Raw genomic sequence first — 23,368 nt, forward strand, 5'->3', positions numbered from 1 at the left:
TCTGATTCCTGAAATTAAATGTAAAAGTAAACATCAAATATACGAACTATTTTTAAATTTTAAATAGCTACCATCCCCTATCACCTCTTAAAGTAAAGGCACTCAATTTGCTTACTCGAGTGTGTCTGTTCACTCGCATGTGCACTTTTTACGCTCTGGATCAAGGAGTGTAGTAGGTAGAGATGTTCACTAGTGTGGACAATTAAGCCCTAAAATGAGATATAATAAATATTAAGGACAAACACAAGTCATTTATTGATGCATTATGTTTATTATCTAAAATATGTTTATAAGATATATAATTGGTGGCATTGTCTATGAATGCGTAGTCTCCAACATTTTCTGCCTTACCTACAGCAACATAAATGAAGTGATATTCTACTACAAGTTCGATTATGATCTCCTGAGCTGCTTGAGATTCATCAGCCACTCTTTTTATGTAAAACTATGTCCTTCCCTGAATATGGGTGAAGGGAATTCATAAGCAGTTTCAGATGTCCCAAAAAGTGCAAAATTTGAAATCCTACTGCACAAAAGCTATACCGGTAAGCTATATGTTAATAATTTAATTGGATAGAGGACAGAAATCGCTTCTTAATAAAACGTAAACTGATTGGGCCAGATGCGTGAGGGGTGAGGGGGGCCTAGCGAAAATGGCAGTTTTAGTAACCTTGGAGCGGTGCTGCAGTGTAAGCCAGGGCAGATTGCATCAATGTGACTTGAGATACGGAAATGAACAGTAACTTACCTCGTTCTGTTGCTTAAAGACAATGCTATCAGTGGGTAAAATTACCATTTTTCTCAGAGTTAAATTATGAGATGGTGGTAGTGAAACTTCCAAGCATGCCCAAGAAATTCGGAGCACAATATCACTGCGAGCAGCAAAATGCACTAAGAGGGTACAAGAGTCAGTAAAGACTGCATATGTCGGAAGCTGTATGAAAATAAGTGTACAGAGCCCCATTGAAGGTTACACGCAAGTGAAAATACATTTCAGTGTGTAGTGAAAATAGAGGTACTGTAAATATAGCTAGTTTTGACATGAAATATTATAATCAAATGTTTCTATTATTGAAATTTTTGTAGTTATTGTTTTGTTTTTTATTGTTAGCAATAGGCAAATTAAATGCAAAATAATAAATCTATTTAATTATTTTTACTAGCACATAGTACCTCATTCTGTGGCAGAACTATGTCAGCTAAATCCATATTTAGCTGATGAGGGATATACTGACATGCGTATCATACTTACAAGCGATTTAAACTTGACTTGATAGTTAATGAGAACTCTCAATTTCAAAACTTCGTGAGAGATATGTTTGGGCTGCAACTCGCATCATTCAAAGAACCAACCACACTCGGAGGATCATGTATAGATGTGATCATTGTAAGACGTTTGGAAGGACTCGGATGCACTCACCACATCTCATAGTTCTCCTATCATTGCCCATTACTCAAGGTCCGAGAATTTATTCCACCTATACCTGTAGAAACTGTAACTAGGAATAACAGAACAAAATATATATTCCGAGCGAGATGGCTTAGTAGTAATATCCTGGACTCGCATTTGGGAGGTCCCAGGTGCTGGTGCTGACCAATCTGGTCAAGAAAAATGCCGGATTTGACCCCCATTACAACCAAATAATAAGACACAGTACAACAGCAACAAACATTCCATACAGTAAACTACAGAGAGTCGCGATATGACTTGGGAGTTAAAGCGAGTATAAATAAATACAAATCAATCAATCTTCTTAATGTATCCAGCTGTTTGCTGACAACATAAAGTCCACTATAGTCCACTGTAGTCTATTCAGTTTTTGTTTTTCATGAGAAATGAGGGATATTTTGATCGGTGTTCGTTATAGATGCCTGTTGCTAGTAACCAGAGTTGGAGTGTAGTCAATATATACTACTGCAGGGCTGTCTCTTCTGCAACTCGTACTGATGATTTTAATTTACTACTTTTTGTGGTTTATGGATGGACAGTATAGAAGAATGTGTTCCAGATCTTCATCATGATTATTACTCCACAGAGAATTAGGAGTATCAGAAATATGAAATCAGTGTAGGTACAAGTGTGTGGCAATGTGACCTATTCTGGCTCTTGTTAAAAGTGTTTGAACATATCTGGGCAAGTTTTTGTACATTTCCAGGTCATTTGGTTTCTTTTGAACAGACTGTAAAATTTTTCCTTTAAAAATAATGTATAATCTATAATATTCATGGCTTTCATTTACTATGCAACCCCAGGCATAGTTCTACGATTAAAAGCATTATGCTAAAGATTTTTTTCAGGACCTCTCAAATATGTTAATTAGCAGTCGGCATGGGAGCATATTCTGTGTGGGGATACCTGCTGCTTGCCCTGTGTCTTTGAGCAGGCGATCAACCACTTCTCTGTTATACTAAATCAATGGCGTGTTCATAATAGCAAAGCACAGTAAATCTAACAAAACAAAGGATGAGGTGGCCCGACCTAATAGTCCATGGCATGATAGATAATTCATATCTGTGACTGTGAAACATGGCTACCGTGCAAGGAAAAAGAGTTGGTTACTGTTTGTTACATGGAATTTGCAAAAAAAGATCTGCTGTCACAAAGATATGAGTGGTATTCAGGATTCAATTTAGCTTCAAGTATTTGTAAGAAAACATCAGCTTATATGTTTACATACTAGTTCCTGAACATTTTCATTAATTATCTAGAACAAGACAGTGCAATAACTATGCACAAGGCAACATATCATTCAGTCACAGTAAATAAAATTACACATACAATGTCCACAAACAAGATATTCAGGAACAGTGATGAACTTCAACGTAATAATGAAGAAAATGACAAGGAGCACCTAGTCATTTCAATGAAATAAATATATGCAGTTTTTCTAGTTAATAATAATAATAACAACAACAATAGGCTTATTGTCCACCACTTTGGAGTAGTGCTCAGCATATGACTCAAATTAGTGGGCCTGGAAACGAATCTTGGGTGGAACAAGTTGTCTGGCTGAGGTTTTTGCCCTGTGTTTTCCTTCCAACCCATTAAGAACAAATCCTGTTTACTATTGGCCCTGGGCTCATTTCATCATTGTTGTCTTCGTCTTTATCCATCCTCATGTCATTCTGTCATACGGAGCAAACAGAATCCGACATATTGGGTGCTCCAATCTCAATAGGATTCATCATAATTGACAAAAAGTAGGCAAAGGCATAAATGGCTACAAACCAATATCTGCGATGGTAGGGAAAAAAAATGATAATATAATAAAGATCTGAATACTTGTGTAGTTCACAGCAGCCTTCACTTAAAACTTCTTCCAATAAATGTTCGTTGTTCATTACAGATGCTTGTCACTTAACAGCCAACTTGAAGTAGAAAAATACAGTGCAATACGAAGCAAGGTACCATTCTATCATAGTGACAAAATTACACACACTATGTCCAGAAACAGGATATTTAGGGGCACTGATGAATTGTAAAGTAACAATGATGAAAATGACAAAGGCATCAAGGAACACCTAATCATTCCAGGTTTTAATTTTCAGTTGTGGCTAATGGTAAGCTCAAAAGCCCGGTATTAAATCAATAAATAATAATAATAATAATAATAATAATAATAATAATAATAATAATAATAATAATAATAATAATAATAATAATAATAATAGTACAGTCATATGTTGATACAACAATTTTCTGAGGACTAGGAAAATTGTATTGTAATATCAGGGTTATTACTGTATTGAGGGGTTATGAAATTTTTCCCATATTTATGTTCTGAAAATGAATGTAGTAAAATAAGTATGAAACCACATTACATACTATGAAATAACATTTACTCACCATCTGGTTATCCAACTTGAAGTTCAAATTCATTTAATACACAGGTAAGTTCTCCCCCAAAGCAGTAATTGTACTCTGTCTTTTGGTGTTGAGATTTTCAGCAACAAATGTCTGTCTTATTGCTTCAGCACAATCACACTTCAAGACAGCAATGTCAACGTCTTCTGCTGCCGCAATTTTTAAACTCTTATGTTCACCTGACATAATTAGGAACATTAAATCCAGACGTTTGAGATGGGCAGGGCATGTAGCATGTATGGGCGAATCCAGAAATGCATATAAAGTGTTAGTTGGGAGGCCGGAGGGAAAAAGACCTTTAGGGAGGCCGAGACGTAGATGGGAAGATAATATTAAAATGGATTTAAGGGAGGTGGGATATGATAGAGAATGGATTAATTTTTCTCAGGATAGGGACCAATGGTGGGCTTATGTGAGGGCGGCAATGAACCTCCGGATTCCTTAAAAGCCAGTAAGTATGTTTAGGATTAATATTACACTTGCAAGACTGTTTGTTCTCTATTTCTTTAAGTTTCTTTATGAATGTTGCAAGTGTTGACTGCGCAAACCCATTCCGTTTAGCCACTTCAGCCTGCTACAATCCCCTACCTAAATTACTAAATGCAGCTAATTTAGTCTCCAATCTGATTTCTTTACCTCTGAGGTTCTGACTCTTATTATCAGGCAGTACATCTCACTTGATGTGTGTCAGAGGAAGAACAATTGTTTGTATGCATCTGAAGTCTGACTAGTGTAATATGTAGCTAGTCAGCGATGTATGCAATGGAGAGGGAAAGAATTAGCCACTCTTCTCCTCATCTCCTGGTCTAGTTGCCTCATAAGTGGTGCCTTATTGGCGTCACTTATGAGGTTCAGACCTGACTTCGAACAGTTGACTAAACAACTGATTTGTTTTCGTGTTACATCTGCTACAATTAACAACCAAGACTCAAATGTGAAAAGCACCTGCTGGTCAGGAAGACAGTAGCAGGAACCATAAAGGCAAATTCTGTTAAAGTCACGCACCTTTAAAGGAGGTAGAGTTCTATTGTAACACACACTTTGCATAGAGTGCCAAGATCGGTGAACAAAAGTATGAAAGAAGATAGACGAAATAACAGAAAACATCTTTAAGAGGCAATACTAAGTGTAAAGTGAAATATGAACATGAAAACCAACTGAATAAAGAAATTATTATTACGTTTTTGTTGTTCCATTGAGTTTCTCCAAAATTTGATCAGTGTTGTAATGATGGATAAACTATATTAAAAATATAGGGACTACACCATAATAAAAATATTTGCTGTATCGAACTGAAAGTTTACGTAATAATATGATACAACTGTTTAAAATAATTTAAAGAAAAGAGACCCATTAAGTAACAGTCACATGATTTTCCATTTTGACAATCCTCAGATGGAAAGTAGGTCATAGCAGTAATAGCAATAGCAATAGTGGTAATAACAACAAAAATAACAATGTATTCAGTAGGATGCTGATACAGTCCACTGTAGTGTCTTCAGAGTTTCTTCTCACAAATAAGGGTTACTTTGATAAGTGTTCATTATACAAAGGTCGCTTACTAAGTCATGGCAACTATTTTTTTTAAGGAAATGCATAATGTACTTAACCAATCATGTCTGTTACACGAGTTTCTCAGGAAGTATTGTAGACAAGGGAGAAGAGTAAAAATTGAGAAAATGTTATCTTGTGTCATGATGTTGAGAACAATAGTTTGTATGCATATTAACACATTAAAAAAAGTCTGCACGCACATTAACACATTTTGAACAAATTAAGATCCTTCGAAGTAATCTCCAAGGCAATCAACTGTTTGCTGCCAACGATGAGGAAGACGGCCAATACCATCAGCTGCTCCATTGTCCAATCTGGCCAATCTCGTGTTGCCTGCGTTGGCTATGTCTTCTCATATACGAAATCGTCTTTCACACACTGGAGCTTTCAATTTCGGTATCAAATGGAAATTGCATGGTGACAGACCGGGAGAGTAGGGAGGATGCTCTAGTACTTCCCATCTCCAGCGCCATAAATGTGTCTGAACAAGAGCTGCTGTATGGGCTGTTGCATTATCGTGAAGGATGATTGCATTGTCCAACAACTCAGGACGTTTATTCCTGATAGCATGATGTAGGTTATTCTGCAGATAAGCATTGTAGTAAGCTGCATTAAGTCTGGCAATGGGGGACACAATGACACAAAATAATTCCTCGAATGTCACATGCTAAAATGACCATTAACTTCACCAGAGATGGATTTTGACGGACTTCGTGTTTTTGTGGCGGTCCTTGATGACACCATTTAGCAGACTGGCGTTTAGGCTCGGTTTCATAAGTCCTGGCCCAGGTTTCGTCAATGGAAATGATCCTGTTCAGCATGATGTCTCTTTCACGTTCGTATTGTTCCAGGTTTCGTAACATGTTCACTTTTGTTGTTCTGTTAGTGCATGTGGCACCCATTTAGCAGCAATTTTGTGCATATGCAGATTGTGCTATAACATTTTATGTACAGTTGCCTGTCAATAACCGTTTCTGTTACCAACTTCTGTACAGACCATCGTCTGCCATTCTCTAAGCAATGTTCTATCGCGGCACGAGCAACATCAGTACAAACAGTCCTAGGGTGTCCCATACGAGGTATGTTGGTTTTTTTACTCGTCCACCTTGGAAAGCTACTACCCATCTTGTCACAGTTCTGTATGGCAGAGCACGACCTCCAACAGCTTCGAGTTTTTTTTTTACTTTGTTATTTAACGACGCTGTATCAACTACAAGGTTATTTAGCGTCGATGAAATTGGTGATAGCGAGATGATATTTGGCGAGATGAGGCAGAGGATTCGCCATAGATTACCTGACATTTGCCTTACGGTTGGAGAAAACCTCGGAAAAAACCACCAGATAATCAGCCCAAGCGGAAATCGAACCCCCCCCCGAGTGCAACTCTGGATCAGCAGGCAAGCACCTTAGTCGACCAAGCTACGCCGATGGCGTCTACAAGTTGTGGGTGACATTCTCTCGCGTTTTGACAGCAAAGCACTTATTTTTACGTATGCACGTTGTTATAGCTGACTCACATCCATACTTGACAAACTACAAACATCAACAGTGAACCAACTGACTTGCGCTCATCCCTCTTCTTCTGTCCTTGAATATCTGCACCATCTAGCGACATCTGTAAGTACTATACATCCTAATGTAAATGTTGCATATCAAACAATGTGGATTGTGGTCCGGGACTCCGCGGAGAAAAATAGTTGCCATGACTTAGTAAGTGGCCCTCATAGATGCCTCTCACCAGTAGCCAGATTTGAGGTGTGGTCAACATATGCTGCAGAACTAAGTCTTGTGAGACTCGTATTGATTACTTTAACTTGCTTCTTTTAGGATTTCGCAACGTGTAGTAAGAAAGAATATATTCCAGGTTATCTTCATGATTGTTACACTATAGACAAGTAGGATTATAGGAAAGCTGAAATCGGTGTAGATACAACTGTGTGACAATATAACCTGTTCTGGCACTTGTTAGAAACGTTTGGATACGTCTTAGCAATTTTTTTTATACTTTTTTTTTGGCCTGAAAAATTTTGCCTTTGGCAGAAGAGAGCCAATTTTATTATTGTTCACTCAAGCAAAACAGTGGATAAAGATATCTAATGGAAGTCCAATGAGGCACTGGAAAGATAATGCAAGATTTTAATGGGGTACATGGTGATGATTATGATAATTTCTTTCCCAGCTATATTCACAGTTGAAGCAAATTGATCGACGATGACACAAGATGTGTGTTTCCAGTGAAGTGATTGCTAGAGAGTTATCATGCTGATTCTGCAATGACTGAGGTTTTTAACTGTTCTGGATATTATACATTTTATGACATGTTTGCTGACATGGCGAAGAAAATTATGATATTCAATTTCAATTATGGTTTATTTAACGACGCTTGCAACTGTAAAGGTTATATCAGCATCACTGGTGTGCCAGAATTTTGTCCCACAGGAGTTCTTTTACATGCCAGTAAATCTACTGACATGAGCCTGTCGCATTTAATCACACTTAAATGCCATCGACCTCGACAGGGATCGAACCCGCAACCTCGAGCATAGAAGGCCAGCACTATACCAACTACGTTGACGGCGACTACAATATTCATGTTTGAAGCATACTGGAATATAAAAAAAAGTAATAGGATTGTTTGTTTCAAATGTAGATTTGCTGTTATTGATAAAGCCATTAGTCATCTTTCTTTCCAATAATGTTTTTGTTTATTTCTTCTCACCTGTTGACTAATTCTTTGAGTTGTAATCCTTTAGGAGCACTGTTTTTTTATGGCTTTATGAATTGTTCCAACCCACTTCGGATTAATCCTAGCCTCTCTCTTCCCTTCCCATCCTACAAGCTGAATAAATCCACACTTTTCCAGTTATCTGAATACTTAGTCCTAATATTATAACAAGGAGAAAGTAGTAGTGTAAACTTTTAAACTAACAAAAAATATACCAATGCCAATACTTTTAACCAGCAGATAATAATGAAATAAAGATTATTCCTGCTCTAAGAACTTGCAGACTTCTTGTAACTGAAGACTGTATTCCATTAATCAAGATACAAAAATGTGAATGTCACACTTGTGTGTAATGAAAGCTGTTTATGAGAGTTCATGTGAATGCATAGTTGCACAAATCTAAGAGTTACCCGAGTTATTGAATATTTCGTAAGGATACTTCTGGTTTTCCTATAATGTGAAGTTAGGTGACAGGTTGTGTATAGGAGTACAGCTGATGGTGTCTAAAAACTCATGAACTGAATTGTAATCTTTCAGAAATAAAACTGTGGTATTCAAAGGACTTCTTTTCTAGTCTGCATGTAATGCAGGTACATATATATTTATTCATTGTTTTCTTTTTTTTTTCAAGTATTAACAAATGAAAATAAAATAAAAATATGTTCATTGATAAACTTTATATTAGTGTGGGGAAAATAAATGGCAATAAATACATGACAATGGAAACACTCGACATCTCCACATATAAATTCTTTCGACATTCATCTGCTGCCAGAACAGTGCAGGAAATCTAAACTGATACAAGATTGTTATGAAGCGTGCCATCACAAAGCTGTGCCTCGTGGCTATACATGAAAGATAATGTGCTTTTTTGAGGATTAACCTCAAATATTGCACTTCAGTTTGGCTCAGATGCATTTTTGAAGGCATATATAAACATTCAGGTGAGTTTTGATTACACCACATTTTGATCACACCAACTTCTAATACAGATCCAAATTCTCTGCTAGGAGACTCTGATATATGTAAAACACGAACAAAATATCCTGAAATTAATGTATTTGAGATTAAATTTATATCAAAATAATTTACATGGCCCCCTTAACATGTTCAGTTAAATTCAAAAGCATGTTCTTCCAGTTGAGAGTACTGGAGAATCATGACCATCAATTTTCCACACAACTGAGACAATGTTATGTACTATGGGTCTGGAAACTGTTCTTGTCAATGAGTGGAACATCCTTTATTTTCATATTTAAACAAGATTAGCGCATTTTTTATTACTATAAAGAAGACTATTGGAAACATATCTGCACGAAATGTACAAAAATAGATAAATCAAGGCGTATCAAACCACATGTCCAAACCCATAGTAAGTATTCTTTCCATAAATGAGAAACATGAATGAAGAATGGCAACCTAATATATGTACACACAAAACATACACTCTAAAGTCGGTTAGGAAAGCACACACAAATTTGGGTCAGAAGTTAACGGGTAACGTGGTTCTGGCAATATACATATTTGTTAATTCAAATTACTATGCAACATGGTGACACAATTCTTAAATATGCTTACCGAAAAACTATATCTATCAAAGTAAAATAATATTTTAAATTACAAACTGCTTCAAATAGATTTGAAATATGGTATAAATACTTTGAGGTTATAATTTAACTATTCAACACTGATATAATTTATTAACAATTTAGAATGACTTGGGAGTCGAAGCAAGTCCTCTCTAACGTGTTTCTGTGAAGACGATCAGATTAAGTAGTGTCCACACTGGAATGTTAACGACTGGAGAAGAGGGGATACTACAATGGAATCTTTGAACTTTTGTTATTGATACAGAGTTACAGTAACTCACCAGTAGTAATACTAAGATGCCTGTTTCTTAATATTAAATACAATAAACCTGTCTGTAGTTATCACCAAATACTTTCTCTTCACTTCTGGTTGACAGGACTTCAGTGACCTGATATTATTATCTTACGTTCCATTTTATTCTATGTTTTAATTGGTCATTCTAAACCAGTACATTTTGTTTTCTGTTTCAACATGAAGTGCAGTAACACTATGATACAGTGCAAGCGCTTACTGTCTCTAAAGAATTTCCATTTTCAATCTACAACACAACATTCTCCCCAGAGCTATAACATGACATTTCACTAAAGCATAGAATTTGTGACATTTATACCGTAATAGTAATATTGTCTTGTTACAATTAACATTTAACATGTTATTTTTATACACACCATTTTCTCAATTCATTCAACATATATCTTTTCTTTATATATAGATAATGTTATAATACAATATTTGCCTGTGACATTTATTGATAAATGCACCGCAATCTGTCTCACTCCTCCGACACTACTATACATTACAATCCATACCCTCATATGTAATATTTATTTATTTTTTGTCTACTACTGTGAAGGGAGTTTCAGACATTGCAGAAGGCACAGGCACCAAGTTAAATAGCCTAGTCTCCTCCACCCAAAGCAACTCGATGCAAAACCTGACTTATCAGAAGCACAGTTATTCATCACATAATGGTTGTAACATAAATAAATGCAGTGTTTCAAGAGCTGCTGAAATTCTGGGCAAGTACAAAACAAGCCAAAAACTATTCTTATTAAACATACAGTACAGAACAGTGGGCATTACATTGTGAAGAATCTAGTTAGGAAAATGAAAACAATGTCAATATTGCTATCAAGAAGAGACTTTATCCTGGGCATAATTAAATAATTTGTACAGTTAAACTCTTAGACCAACTCTTTTCCACTAATAATCATAACAAGAACAACTGGTACTCTTTTGTTTTGCAGAACTGATCACGAAAACAGAATACCTCGTTAATGAATTTAAGGACTGGTATACAATGAGTATCAGTTACTGTCTTTGTCGTAACAGCAGCACCTTCCACAGTTACAACAACAATTTATACAAGTTTTATTACATAATGGCCCTCGCCATGGCAGCTATACTCACGCTGATATTGCTGTGCAAATCCTCGCGCATTATATTACATGGTTATACAAATTTACACTATGCTAGAAATATCCAGCTCAGTGCATGGAAAATCACATACTACCACAAAATAAAACTGTATCACCAATTTGTATCTGTTGTAGTTGAAGGCTGATGGAGAAACGTCAATACAGACATTTTTGGAATTCCCCCTTCACAATGAGGTATTAAACAGTCGACTATGAAGCGTACAGATTTTTTTTTCCATCACGATCTGTCAGCCTCATTAACTTAGCTAGAACAACAGAGAGCACTATCAAATCCTCAACTGTATATGAAGTCTATTTCATATAGCAATAATTTTGCATAATTAATTTTAAAGTGTTCTTATATATAATACTTTGCGTATAAATTTACAAACAGCAATAACCATACAATCACAATAGCAGTAATAACAGGATCAAATCAAAACTAAGATATTAACAAAAATATTACATATCCTTCACGAACAACTGAGAAACAATAACATAATGGATGATGTACGATAACTTAATACTTCGCTGGTGAACTAGAAGTTTGGTTGGATGGCTAGATGGATGGATTCTTGCTGAATGATTCCGCCAGATCACATGTAACGCGTATGATACTATTCAGTACCTAAACAAACATTCTGATTCAAAACGAAGGATTGAACACAAAATTATGGCCTACCCCCAAAATGTGCTGCTGAATTTAGAGAACATTTCCCCATGAACCTGCCAACAACACATTAAAGTAAGCACTACAGCCATGAGACAAAATATCATATGCCACAGCCTTGGACTTCTTTCTTTTCAAGGTGGAACTCAATATATATACGCAGGGGAGGGTAAACTGTTTTGTTCATGGAAATATACTGCTAGTCATTTTCCACTGTTCAACTACTTTGCAGATTATTTGAATATCATCATGTTATCATCAGAGGCATTTTTCAGTATTTACAGATGATGGCCTCAATTCCATTTAAAGTCCTGAAAAGAGAAAGAAATTCAGAGTATTATTAAACGACAAATTTTAATACATAAAATAAAATAAAATATTTGTAATAGTAACTATTTGCACATTATTTCTCTGTGAATAGGTTATACATGGTTTAGTGTGCAAGACTTCCTGAAACAGAGGTAGCAATATGTTTTTACATCCTCTGCTAACAGTGAGTGAATTAATACATTCAGCAGCCAGATAAAGTTTATTTTGATAAAGTACTTACGCAGAGAATCATACACACAAAATTGCACTATAAGGGGACTATGAATTACCTTACTACGGTACCACAGTCTAGTATATATGAGAATCATGTACAAAAAATGGGATCATAAGGGGACTATGAATTACCTTACTACCACAGCCTAGTATACTGTATACAGTCACGAAGCTCAATACTTAATAAATATGCATCCATAGATAGTTGCTAACCACCAGGATTGCTACTAACGCCTCATCACAGACCCTTTCCCTAGCAGACGATAAAATGTATTGTAGGTACTTTCGATATCGTGTCCTTTTGAAAAAAATTAACACCTTCCTTCCACTATTGAAATATGAAATACATAAAGTTTATATATCTGCAGTGCTTGGGAAAAGTGACACAAGTCAGTTTCCACAAACCTTTTTTGATAATTTATTGACACTTACGGAACATCTGCTTGCTAGGAAAAAAATACGTAAGTATTCCTCTCATTACAATAATTCATACAGAAAAAAATCAGATCGATATAAACCAGTGTAAGGTGTCAATAAATTATCAAAAAAGGTTTGTGGAAACTGACTTATGTCACTTTTCCCGAGCACTGCAGATATTATTTTCATAAAATATATATTATATTTTATAAACTCACCTTCCTGGATCTTTCGGAAGAAGAATAACTCTGACCTCTTTTTCTTACAATTTATAGTACCCAAACGTCTCCTTGTCCCATATTATTATTCAAATTATTGTATTTTAGCCATTTACAGTTATTGCAACCGATAACGAACATTTCACAGTTTACACAACTTTTCACAACAATGCAAAATACGGCACAGTCAATGCCTTTTCGATCTAGACCAGGCTGTATGTTCGGGTTTTCTATTTCATTGTATGGAGCTCAGTGAAATATTATATTATAACTTTATTGCGTATCATTGCTAAGTTTTATTTAGTGTAATGTGTCCATAAGTTCCATTTACTTCTTGTTGCATAATTTGTTGCAGAAATAATTATAAAACTGTGTTACTTTAATGTGAAGAGAATTTTACATGTTAACATAATTTGTTCGCATCAACATTTTAAGTTTAGAATGGAAGCTATTTTGAGGTTTAATAAAAAATAATTTATATTGTGATTTAAATTTAGCACATCTACATTTCTTAATTGTAGACAGAAAATTTACCATACCATTCCTGTGAAATTAGTGTACATACGATTCTGTTACTTCGTCTCTTAGGTAGTAGATAAAACAATAATTCAGTATTCAATTGTAGTACTAAAATACAGACAAATTGAATGTGCGGGGTATCATATACGATATTATGCTTAATTATAATGTATAATTACGAATTTAGGAATATAAGTTAAATATAGTAAACATAACCTATAATTTCCATATGAATGCAGGGCACTGGAGACGACTAAAATTAGACAGAAAGGAGCAACTAGTACAGTAAACATAACCTATAATTTCAAAATATCTAAATATCCGTGAGGTGCAACTGAAAATTATTGAATCGTGCATAAATGAATGTACAAGAATTTCACAATATTTAATCGAAATAAAGGCAGTTATTACCGGTACACATATGAACAACGTAATTTTCACACTAAGTGAATTATGTCTCAAGTGTCTCATAATCATTGTTTTAAATTTTATTAATGCAATTACACTACATTTTAGAGAAATATATGTTACTCGTTATGCATTCCAACTAATTTATATGGTTGAAACACTGCCCTTCGTGATCAGGTTAAGTGAGTTACATGATCTGCCTTACGGCCTGTATTAGATCAAGATGGCAGTGGCACAGTCTATTCTTCCTAGTACTCACAGCACTCCAAGCGGCTAGCAACTATCATGAGAAATGCAAAAAAAATCATTCCAAGCTTTGTGACTGTATATACTAGACTGTGTTGCTACTATTAAGATTGTAGGAATGCCATGATGTGAAGGTCAATGCCAAGTTTTTCTTTAGTTCTATCTTCATTTTCTTTCTTTTTTCTGTCTTCTTTTTTTCACTTTTCCGTTCTCTCCCTCTTCTCTTAACATATTTCTTTTTTTAATGTCTTTTTTTTTCTTGTGCATCCTTTCGTCGATCTCTTCCTCTTTCTCTCTTTGTAAAAACGAATACCAAAAGAAGCTATGCTCAGACATATCCTAATGGAATGATGTTAACATGTGTATCTAGTGCCTACCCACTTCACTTGTGTGTTTCAGGTTATGATGTTAACATAATATCAGTGATAAATTGAGTATATATGCATTTCATTTGTACAAGGTTCACAAATGACAATTTATAGAGTTCTTTAATCTCATTTCATTTATGGGTGTCTTCTTATATTGCCAATATACATAAGTGTAGCATTATGCACTATGATACTCATTATAGTTACTTGAGAATCATAAATCCTACTTATGTAGATATGTAAGCTCCAACTCAAGAGCCTCAAAAGGGAAGCTGTTGTTCTATTCAGAACATCTTGCCTTCCATTTCATAAAACTAACATTTTCACATGCTCAAACTGTTCTTTTTGTAATTAACTAGATTCAATGAATGCCATCAGAAAGCATCCTTTAACTTTTCACTTTTCTTTTGTCTCGTTTTTTGTAGTATTAATATTGATTGATTTATTTATCATGTACTGGAATTTGAGTAATGACAACGTCAAACTGCTGTATTAGAGAGAAGTGAAACTTGTAGACTTACATAATCTTACTCCACTAAACAGTATTTTTTGCAAATATAGTTAATTCCTGTCTCATCGCAAAATTAACTAACTTCCAGTAAGGTGTGTAGTCATCTTCAGTTATATGTAATTTACATATGAAAATGTATAATATGATTTTATATCAATATATTTGTTTCCTTATCTTAAAGACAAATACTGATGTAATTTTTAATAGAGAAAGCAGAGATAAAACGATCTTACAATAAGGTTGCAAAATCATTAGAATGTAGGCATCTGTCAATATCACATGTCAGTAAGTTAATGTGAATATACTGTCACTTTAATGTAGACATGTAAAATTGTAGTGCTATAATGATTCACGTGACAAAAAAATTAGGAAAAATTAGGCGATTTTCCATTTTTTTTTTTTTTTAACAATTATAAAACTGCATATTGAAAAACACAATCTTTTAAAAGCATGATTGTCGTAAGAAAAATGCCACTTATTGTGTTTCCATCCATAAATTTCGCTTTAAGAGTGTTAAAAAAAATTAGAGAATATGGTAGTTTAAATAAGTAATGTAGGATTTGATAGGATAACACCCAGCAACAGAAGTCTTACTTAAAATTATAAAATTAAGATTTATACATGAAGATACTCGTCTTCTTCTTCTTCTTCTTCTTCTTCTTCTTCTTCTTCTTCTTCTTCTTCTTCTTCAGTTAAAGACTATCTTAAAACACTTTGGTCAATTGATTTTATCCACTTTGTGCCCATCTACAATGATTAAACAGACAGTTCAGAAGCAAATACAAGTTTGAAGGATTAGTTTAATCCTATTCAGGTCCTCAAATGCTAATAAACAATTCCTATACTTACCTACACTTAGGTCCAGCCAGTTCAAAGCACTGCAAAAAATGAATTTTATTCTCTCCACATTGCGGCATTATTCTTAATACCCATGACTTGTAAGGTGCCACCCCTTTCCCAGGAGAAGCCGACTATATTTACGCCCTCAATGAGGAATTTTATCAGTTTCAAAGCCAGTGCTTCTTTCCAAGCCCCCTGGAATTTCTCTGGATATTCCTGTGACATTTACAGGAAGCCAATAACCGTGTTCCAATGCGAAGGCTGGAACCACTTTTGGTTAAAGCATCAGTCTATTCGTCATTTGTGACTACGTCCAATCCAGAACCCTTCAATATCTCTCATCTATTTCCTTAAACCCTTGCTGAGGGTCATAGGACCGAAACAGGATTCTGTCATCTGGTCTGGTGCTGTGCTGTAAGTTTCATGTCTTTCCACCATCCATAGACAAGCTGCTGGCGGATCTCTACGTCATCCTGGGTCTCCCTCCACTCATCTGCCCAGTTCATTCCACTCTAGGGCTTGTTCAGATATGTTATTATCAAGTCTGTGCAGCGTACATCCAGTCCATTTCCAATTTATTTTCTTAATCTGCTTATCAATGAGAATTTGATGTGTTCCCTCCCACAACTCATCATTAGACACTATATCCGGTTAAAGGACGCCCAGTATACTTTTAAGACATTTGCTGGACCCTTCAATATACATCAATTACATTCTCGAAAATAGTGTATAGTGTTCTGCTTAATGAACTAACATAAGAACGTCAATTACACTTTTATCACCCATAGTAGAGGAGTTCTGGTTAACCAAAGTGATTACAATTCTTGATAACACACTTAGGTTAAATTACATATTTACACTGTCAGCCTACATCATCATAAACAGATGTAACTTTTCTCTGTTCATTTTAGAAGTATAATATACAAGGGCCTACCTAGATCCCTCCCTGAGATGAGGTTCACAGTGCTCCAAATGGATCCAGTGGGAGAGTTTGAGCTCCTTGCGGTGGTTGCATTGGGGGTTGAGTCGCTATGGGTTGCTGCCCAATCACACCAGGTGTCCCCCCTATTCTGGGGCTTCCCATCATTCCGCCACCACCACCTATCATCCCTGCCCCTCCCATCATGGGTGCTGCCCCCATTGGCCGCATGCCTTGCATTCCTTGCATGCCCTGGACAGGATAGGAAAGAGTGAGTACACCACAACAGATCCCCAATGAAAAGACCAGTATTTCTTACGTCTGTGTAAATGTCAGAACACCTAGTAAGCATGTACAGTGATATATTTGTAAGGCAATTATTTAATCAACTACTTTTTTGCGCCAGAATTTATCTTCCTTTTTTACATTTGTAATGAAGTATTTTACAAAACAGAGACTTACGGAAAAGGACACCAGAAAGACTTCTAAAATGACTGAATAAAATGATTCTTTACAGAGCAATAGGGTCTCAAAAAGTGAATAATAGAATGATAATTATGATATTCCTGATAAGGCAGGCTTGATGATTCTGGTTGAAAAGGTATCTTCAAAAGTATCATGATTTACCTTCTAATCAGTTTAGGGCACTTTTTTCTTGGTTGCCATCATTCTGTCCTATAGAAGTAGTATTAACCAGTACGTGACTATGAATACTTCTATGAGTTGACAATGACCTGAAAATCTAGTTATCCAGGACTGGCTCTTTGCTAAGCTTTATAATTATTCTACTTCTTACTTAAGATCTTAATTAAAATTCCAGCAAGTCAAAGTGGAATTAGTGGTGAAAAAAGACAAGTACTGGGGCATGTTCTTTCAGAGTATATCATTTCCTATATCATAAATTCACTATTTCTTGCAATTTTCTTATCAATGATGTAGTAATAATTGGGAACTACTGGACTGTACAATTTCTCCAGGAAATAATCTTTATAGTTGATGTTGAGTATTGGATACATCATCATTCCAGAGAAGACAAGGATGAATTCAAGTCAATAGTAAATCTGTCAAATCGAAATTGTCTGCAGAACGAGAAGTTACAGAACTGAGGAGAGGAAGTCACAATTACTTCAATGCCATTGTTTATCTAGCTAGGTAGTAAATTAACGTCTTCCATACATCACCATGTTCTTTCTCTGCTAACTGGTATCACATTTAAAATGCAAGAAATTACTACTACAAAGGGAGAAAAAAGTAGTCTTTCTTGTCACACCATTACAAATCCTGTAATAACTATACTTCTTTTTTAAGAAAATTTTGACACAAGAATGAAATACGATAGGAAGTTCGTAAATAGGTGAAAACAGTTATGAAATAGTAAGTTAATAATGATAGTAGTTTCTGAAGGTGTCATTAGGTGGCAATTTACACGTAGCAGATGGGAGGTATTGCAGCTGCGAGGAGTGTTTGACCAAAGAGCAGCATGCTGTTGTATGTCTTTTGTAGGCAAAAGGATATCTTACAAATTATACCCATAAGAAAATCTTTTCTATTTACGGGGGAGGGGGGGGGAGGATGTTTTTCGCATAAAGAAATGCACAACTGTGTCGATAATTTCCCCAAGAATACTTGCTGTTCATATTGCGACAGGAACAACTGTAAGGCAAGCGGAGGAGATGGTTTGAATTAACAAGCGAGTAATGACAATGTAGCATTCATGGTTTAGCCTAAAATAGAACAGAATAGAAGTGTGGCGAGACTGTACATGCTTTAATTACCTCTCATCACTGCTCTTAAAAGAACTTTCATGACATACCCTGATTTGAGTTTCCTAGTTAAGATTTACACGCTTTTGTAAACACTCAAAATTGCTCCAGGGTTACATCTTTGATATCCTTGTGTGTTCAAAATGCCTTTCCAAGATACATAGCCTCTTGCAAGCTACTGACTCACAGTCATACAGAACGTGTTCTGATGTGCCTATTCCATTAGACACAGTTAACAGAATAATCCTTGGTACTGCCTATCTTTCTTAAGATGGTATGTTAGGTTAGAGGGCTGTGATGAGTACGACAACCTGAAATTGCCAACTCCTGTTTGTTAAGTTCAAGGTATCCATTAGTCCATTGCTGTGAAAGATTCCGAATTTTTTCTCTTGTACTTTGTCTTTAAGCATTTTCCCAATATGAGGACTTTTTGTTTTTCCTCCCAGGCTCTGATTTCTTTTTTAACATGATTGTGGTTAAGTCCACAATAAAATTCAGGGCTCTCATAAATAATGTGTCTGTACACTCCTTGGCAAGGTGATCAGCACATTCATTGCCTTTCACATCTTCGTGCCCTACTATCCACATCGAGGTAACCTTGTGTTTCATTAGTTGCATTAACTCGTTTTGTGGCAGTCCCAGACTAGCTTTGAAGAACATTCAAAGTTATTTAATGCTTAGAGCTGTCTATCAGATAACACGCACATATTTGCACCAATGAGACACTGGGTCAGGGGTCAGAATATCTCTGATGCAAAGCTGTATAGAGCCATTTCTCTTTTAAAGATGTTTAGAGATATTCCAAGGGTTTTTGAAAAGACAAAACTTCATTCTTTAATCCCAACACAAATATTACTCTCCTTATTGATCCGTTTGTATACCAGATAAATTAATCATCTCTGTTTCCCAAATTTGGCTGTTAGTAAATACCACTTTGAATACTGGAGCTATTTGGTCAGATATTACCTTTTTTTATTTGTCTACATTTTACATTCTCTAGGATCTTAAGATAGCCCATTATATCACCTGATTTAAAATTCATTATTATATTCCATTTGAGTGTATATGACAAAGTATCTTCCTTGACTTGTAAATGCAGGAGGGAGAAAGTTCATCATCATCTCCATGTAGGACAGGTACGCATTGCTCTTTTAATTTTTAAGCACGCAAGTATTTGTATTTTTTATAACATAATCTGTCTTGTCTTCTGCTTTTGAGCACCATACAAAACTGACATATTTGACTACAGGATCTGATTACAAGAAGATAGATTCAATAATCATTTTCGTTTCAGTTCCCATTTTCTGCCGAAGACGTGGTGGCATTTCCATGATGCTGCTGTATCTCTGCCGAGTGTTCCTTGTAAGTTTCTGATCGAAAACCACTCCCAGATATTTAATCTCTTTGAAGTAATAATTAATTTTCGTACCTTCCAGATATAAAGTCCTTAATGATTAACTTTTCCTTATAATAATTATGGTTTTGATACTAGAGTTGGTATTTAGAATCTCTTCCTGACACAGTCTAGAACATAGGCAATTGATGATCATTGACATTTTCAGAAAGTGTGCATGCTGAGTGCCTAGAGAGTCGACTCAAGGAGACGAAATGAACTGAATGAGCAAGTCCTTGCAACATCTCTCTCAGTACGCAGATGAAGAAAAATACATGCTTCACAGGGTTGTTAGAAGGATCAAATCATGGGTGCATCACTATCAACCCGAATCAAAGCATGCATCTCTACAATGGTAAAATCTCTCTTCATCTTTAACCAAGAAATTTCAGGTTACACTATCAGCAGGGATGGTTATACCCACAGAATTTTGAGATTCTCAAGGAGTGCTATTAGCCCATTGCCACAACTGAGGTGAGAATGTGAATGCTGCATCGTACTACAATGTTCTGTTGATGCTTCAGGGTTCAGGCTTACTAACTAGAGCATTACTGGTCCAACATGACAATGTCAGATCTCATATAAACTGATCAATACAGCAGGAAATAGAACTAAGCTGGGAAATTTTTATACTGTACATCATACAGCCCTGGTTTAACTGAGCAATTTTCACCTCACTCATATTGGTGGCAAATATTTTTCGTTTATGAAGAGGTAGCTAAGACAGGAAGCTAAAGATTTCTATGCTGCAGATTTCGATGTACTGATACAGTAATGGGATAAGAGTCTCAACTGTAGTGAAAATTATGTTCAGAAATAAGGAGAAATGTAAATATAATAATATATGTTCGAGTATGTGTTTCTATTAGTATATTTTTAACAACTGTTTGTAGCCCATTTATCGACTTCCCATAGTAAATAGGATTATCGTAAAAATTAAAATACATCAATTTGTTTTAGCAGTTAGATTTTGTCTCTTGCATAATATACAACACACAATTATGACATATATAATGGTTCTAGCCTTAAAAAATTGTCATGTAGTCAACTCATAATGAAAGTGTAATGAAAACTCGCTTTTGTTTAATGAATAGACTTTTTTAAAGTAGAAAGTAAAGCAGATTAAAATGATCTTCAAATGTAGGCATAATACTCAATATGAGAACTTATGATACAGTTAGTATCAATAAAAAAAACTAAATTCACTAGATCAAATAGGCCTGCACTGGAAAACGAGAACTGTGTAAAAATGAAAGAAACCTGTCATTGGAAACTAAGAAATTGTACGAGACCCCCTTTAAATCTCTATCACTCCAACTATTATATTTTTAAGATTAACAGGCACAGAAAAAGAGGGACAAACAGAAAGGCAAACAGATCAATAGAGGCAGAAGGTCAAATGCACAAAAACTGCAATGAACTCCTAAAAATATACAGTATTATCTTTAATCCTGCAATATGTAATTATAGATCATGCAATTATCTTGAAGGAAAGAAGATTGTTTAGAAAAAGTAACATTTCAGTGTGCAATTTTTTACACGTTATAAAAGCTCTATTGCTAATGACAGAAGGACACATTTACATCATACGAAGTATTGTGTTGAGAAATACTGGTCCTTACATGGTATGAGAGTAAGTCTTATTTATTTGTTAAAAAAAATAATAAAAAAATACATTTCTACTTTAATACTAAAGTTAAATGTTAAAGTGCGAGAGTAACATTGTGCAGTTTATACTATAGACAAAATGTGCTGTGGTGTACGTTATATATTAATCTGAAAATAAACTTTATACAGTCGTAAGTACAAAACATGCAAATTGAATATGTACAAATGTATTCAATACATACAGCTTCACTTATTTCAATTAAAAATATGAAGTGACAAACCAATAAGAATAACTATCATAAAAAACATAAAAACAAGAACAGAGATTTATTTTTGTTTAAATTTGTCATAAAACATTCTCATGTGATGGATTTCTGAAATTAAGACAAATCTGTCACGAGATATTTCACTTACAATAAGTGAACTACCAATATCTACGAAACATCTCAAATAACACAATCAATTTTCAGGCAGTAACTAGTTTTAGAAGGCTGAGAGAGAAAAATTCAAAAGAGACTTTGGCAACAAAACTAAGTTATTACACAGCAGCGTAGAAGTATGATTTCTATGCATCGAATTAATGAGTTTGTTTTGATTGCCAAGCATATTACTCCAAACTCTGCCTTCCAGGCGCCCCAACCTCAGAAGTGGGTTACAACTAAGCCATGGCCAGGAGAGAAGACCAGAAATGTCGAAAGACAACCTGGTGGGGGAAAAAAACCTCCAAAGTTAATGGCTCTTCTTTATTCTGTTTAATAATACCTATTTAAAAATTTTTATACTTTATACATATATGCCTGTAGTTATGTTACTGTACACATAAAAGGTTATGCACAATGAGATCTGAATGAATATGTCCCCATCACTTACTACCACATGTTTCGACAATCATTAATGTAGTGAAATTCATTACCAAAGGTTGGGTGAACATAGAATTTTTCCTTTATTTATCTTTATTCGTAAGTAAAGGAATCCTTTACCTACAGTGAATCTGTGTGTGACCAATGGCTTTATTTCCTCGACACCTAAAATCCATCTTGATCTGGTTTTGAATCCATGACACTTACTCCAAAGGAAAGAAATCACTAGTAATTCTAAAATTATGGTCTGCAGAACCCTGGTGTTCTGAGACCTGATAGTCAGGAATCCACGAGTGAGTTTTCAAATTAAAATTTGATTTTTCATTTCATTATAAAATATACAAATAAAATTACCATGCACTCCCAGCAATAAATATACCTTAATTTTAATTTAAAAAAGGTTTTAATTATAACTTTGTTAACCAGTGTAAATATACATTGTGTCCAGGAAAAATCTAGTGTAAAAAAAAATTCATATCTCAGAAACTATCTACTGCATTTATTGTTTCAATATTTACACGTTTAAAAAGAGAAAGTCGAAAAATTTTATTGGATGCATTAGCAGCAAGCTATGCACATGCACATACCCTTCAGTGAGGAGAAATGAAATGTGTTTCTCCCACATTGTTATTGTTGCAGTGCTGCTGAGAGTCTTGTTTTCATTGCAATTTAAACATGTTTTCACTGAATCTTCATCTGGGGATTAGAACATACATGAGAAGGTCCAGTGCATTTTGTGGCTGGCTGATATGTAGTCAGTCAAATGAGTGCAATGTCATTTTCACACGAAATGAAGCAGAACTCTCCGTGACATGCAACAGCATTCTACGCTGGGACAAGAAATTTCAGGAGACAGGTATGTATGTCAAAGTGAAAATGTAAGGAAACTACGCCTTCTTAATGGAAGGTTTCCTGGCTTCTGCAGCCACAGCA

General features: G+C 35.2%; 1 protein-coding gene across 5 annotated transcripts in view; it reads right to left on the bottom strand.

Annotated features, from left to right (window-relative positions):
• Positions 1–8,697: 8,697 nt before the first annotated feature.
• The window catches only part of LOC138705886 (phosphatidylinositol-binding clathrin assembly protein unc-11-like), a 276,393-nt gene continuing 261,722 nt past the window's right edge, over positions 8,698–23,368 (bottom strand). For 4 of the 5 annotated variants that reach the window (XM_069834617.1, XM_069834618.1, XM_069834619.1 and 1 more), the window contains 2 exons: positions 16,827–17,063; positions 8,698–12,133 (listed from right to left, as the gene is read on the bottom strand). In XM_069834617.1, coding sequence (XP_069690718.1) covers positions 16,851–17,063 — 213 coding nt within the window. In that variant the 3' untranslated portion in view covers positions 8,698–12,133; positions 16,827–16,850. The remainder of the gene's footprint in view (positions 12,134–16,826; positions 17,064–23,368) is intronic. The other variant, XM_069834620.1, reaches the window with a different exon arrangement.

The sequence above is a fragment of the Periplaneta americana genome, chromosome 9 (assembly GCF_040183065.1).
Source record: "Periplaneta americana isolate PAMFEO1 chromosome 9, P.americana_PAMFEO1_priV1, whole genome shotgun sequence".
NCBI classification, from domain to species: Eukaryota; Metazoa; Arthropoda; class Insecta; order Blattodea; family Blattidae; genus Periplaneta; species Periplaneta americana.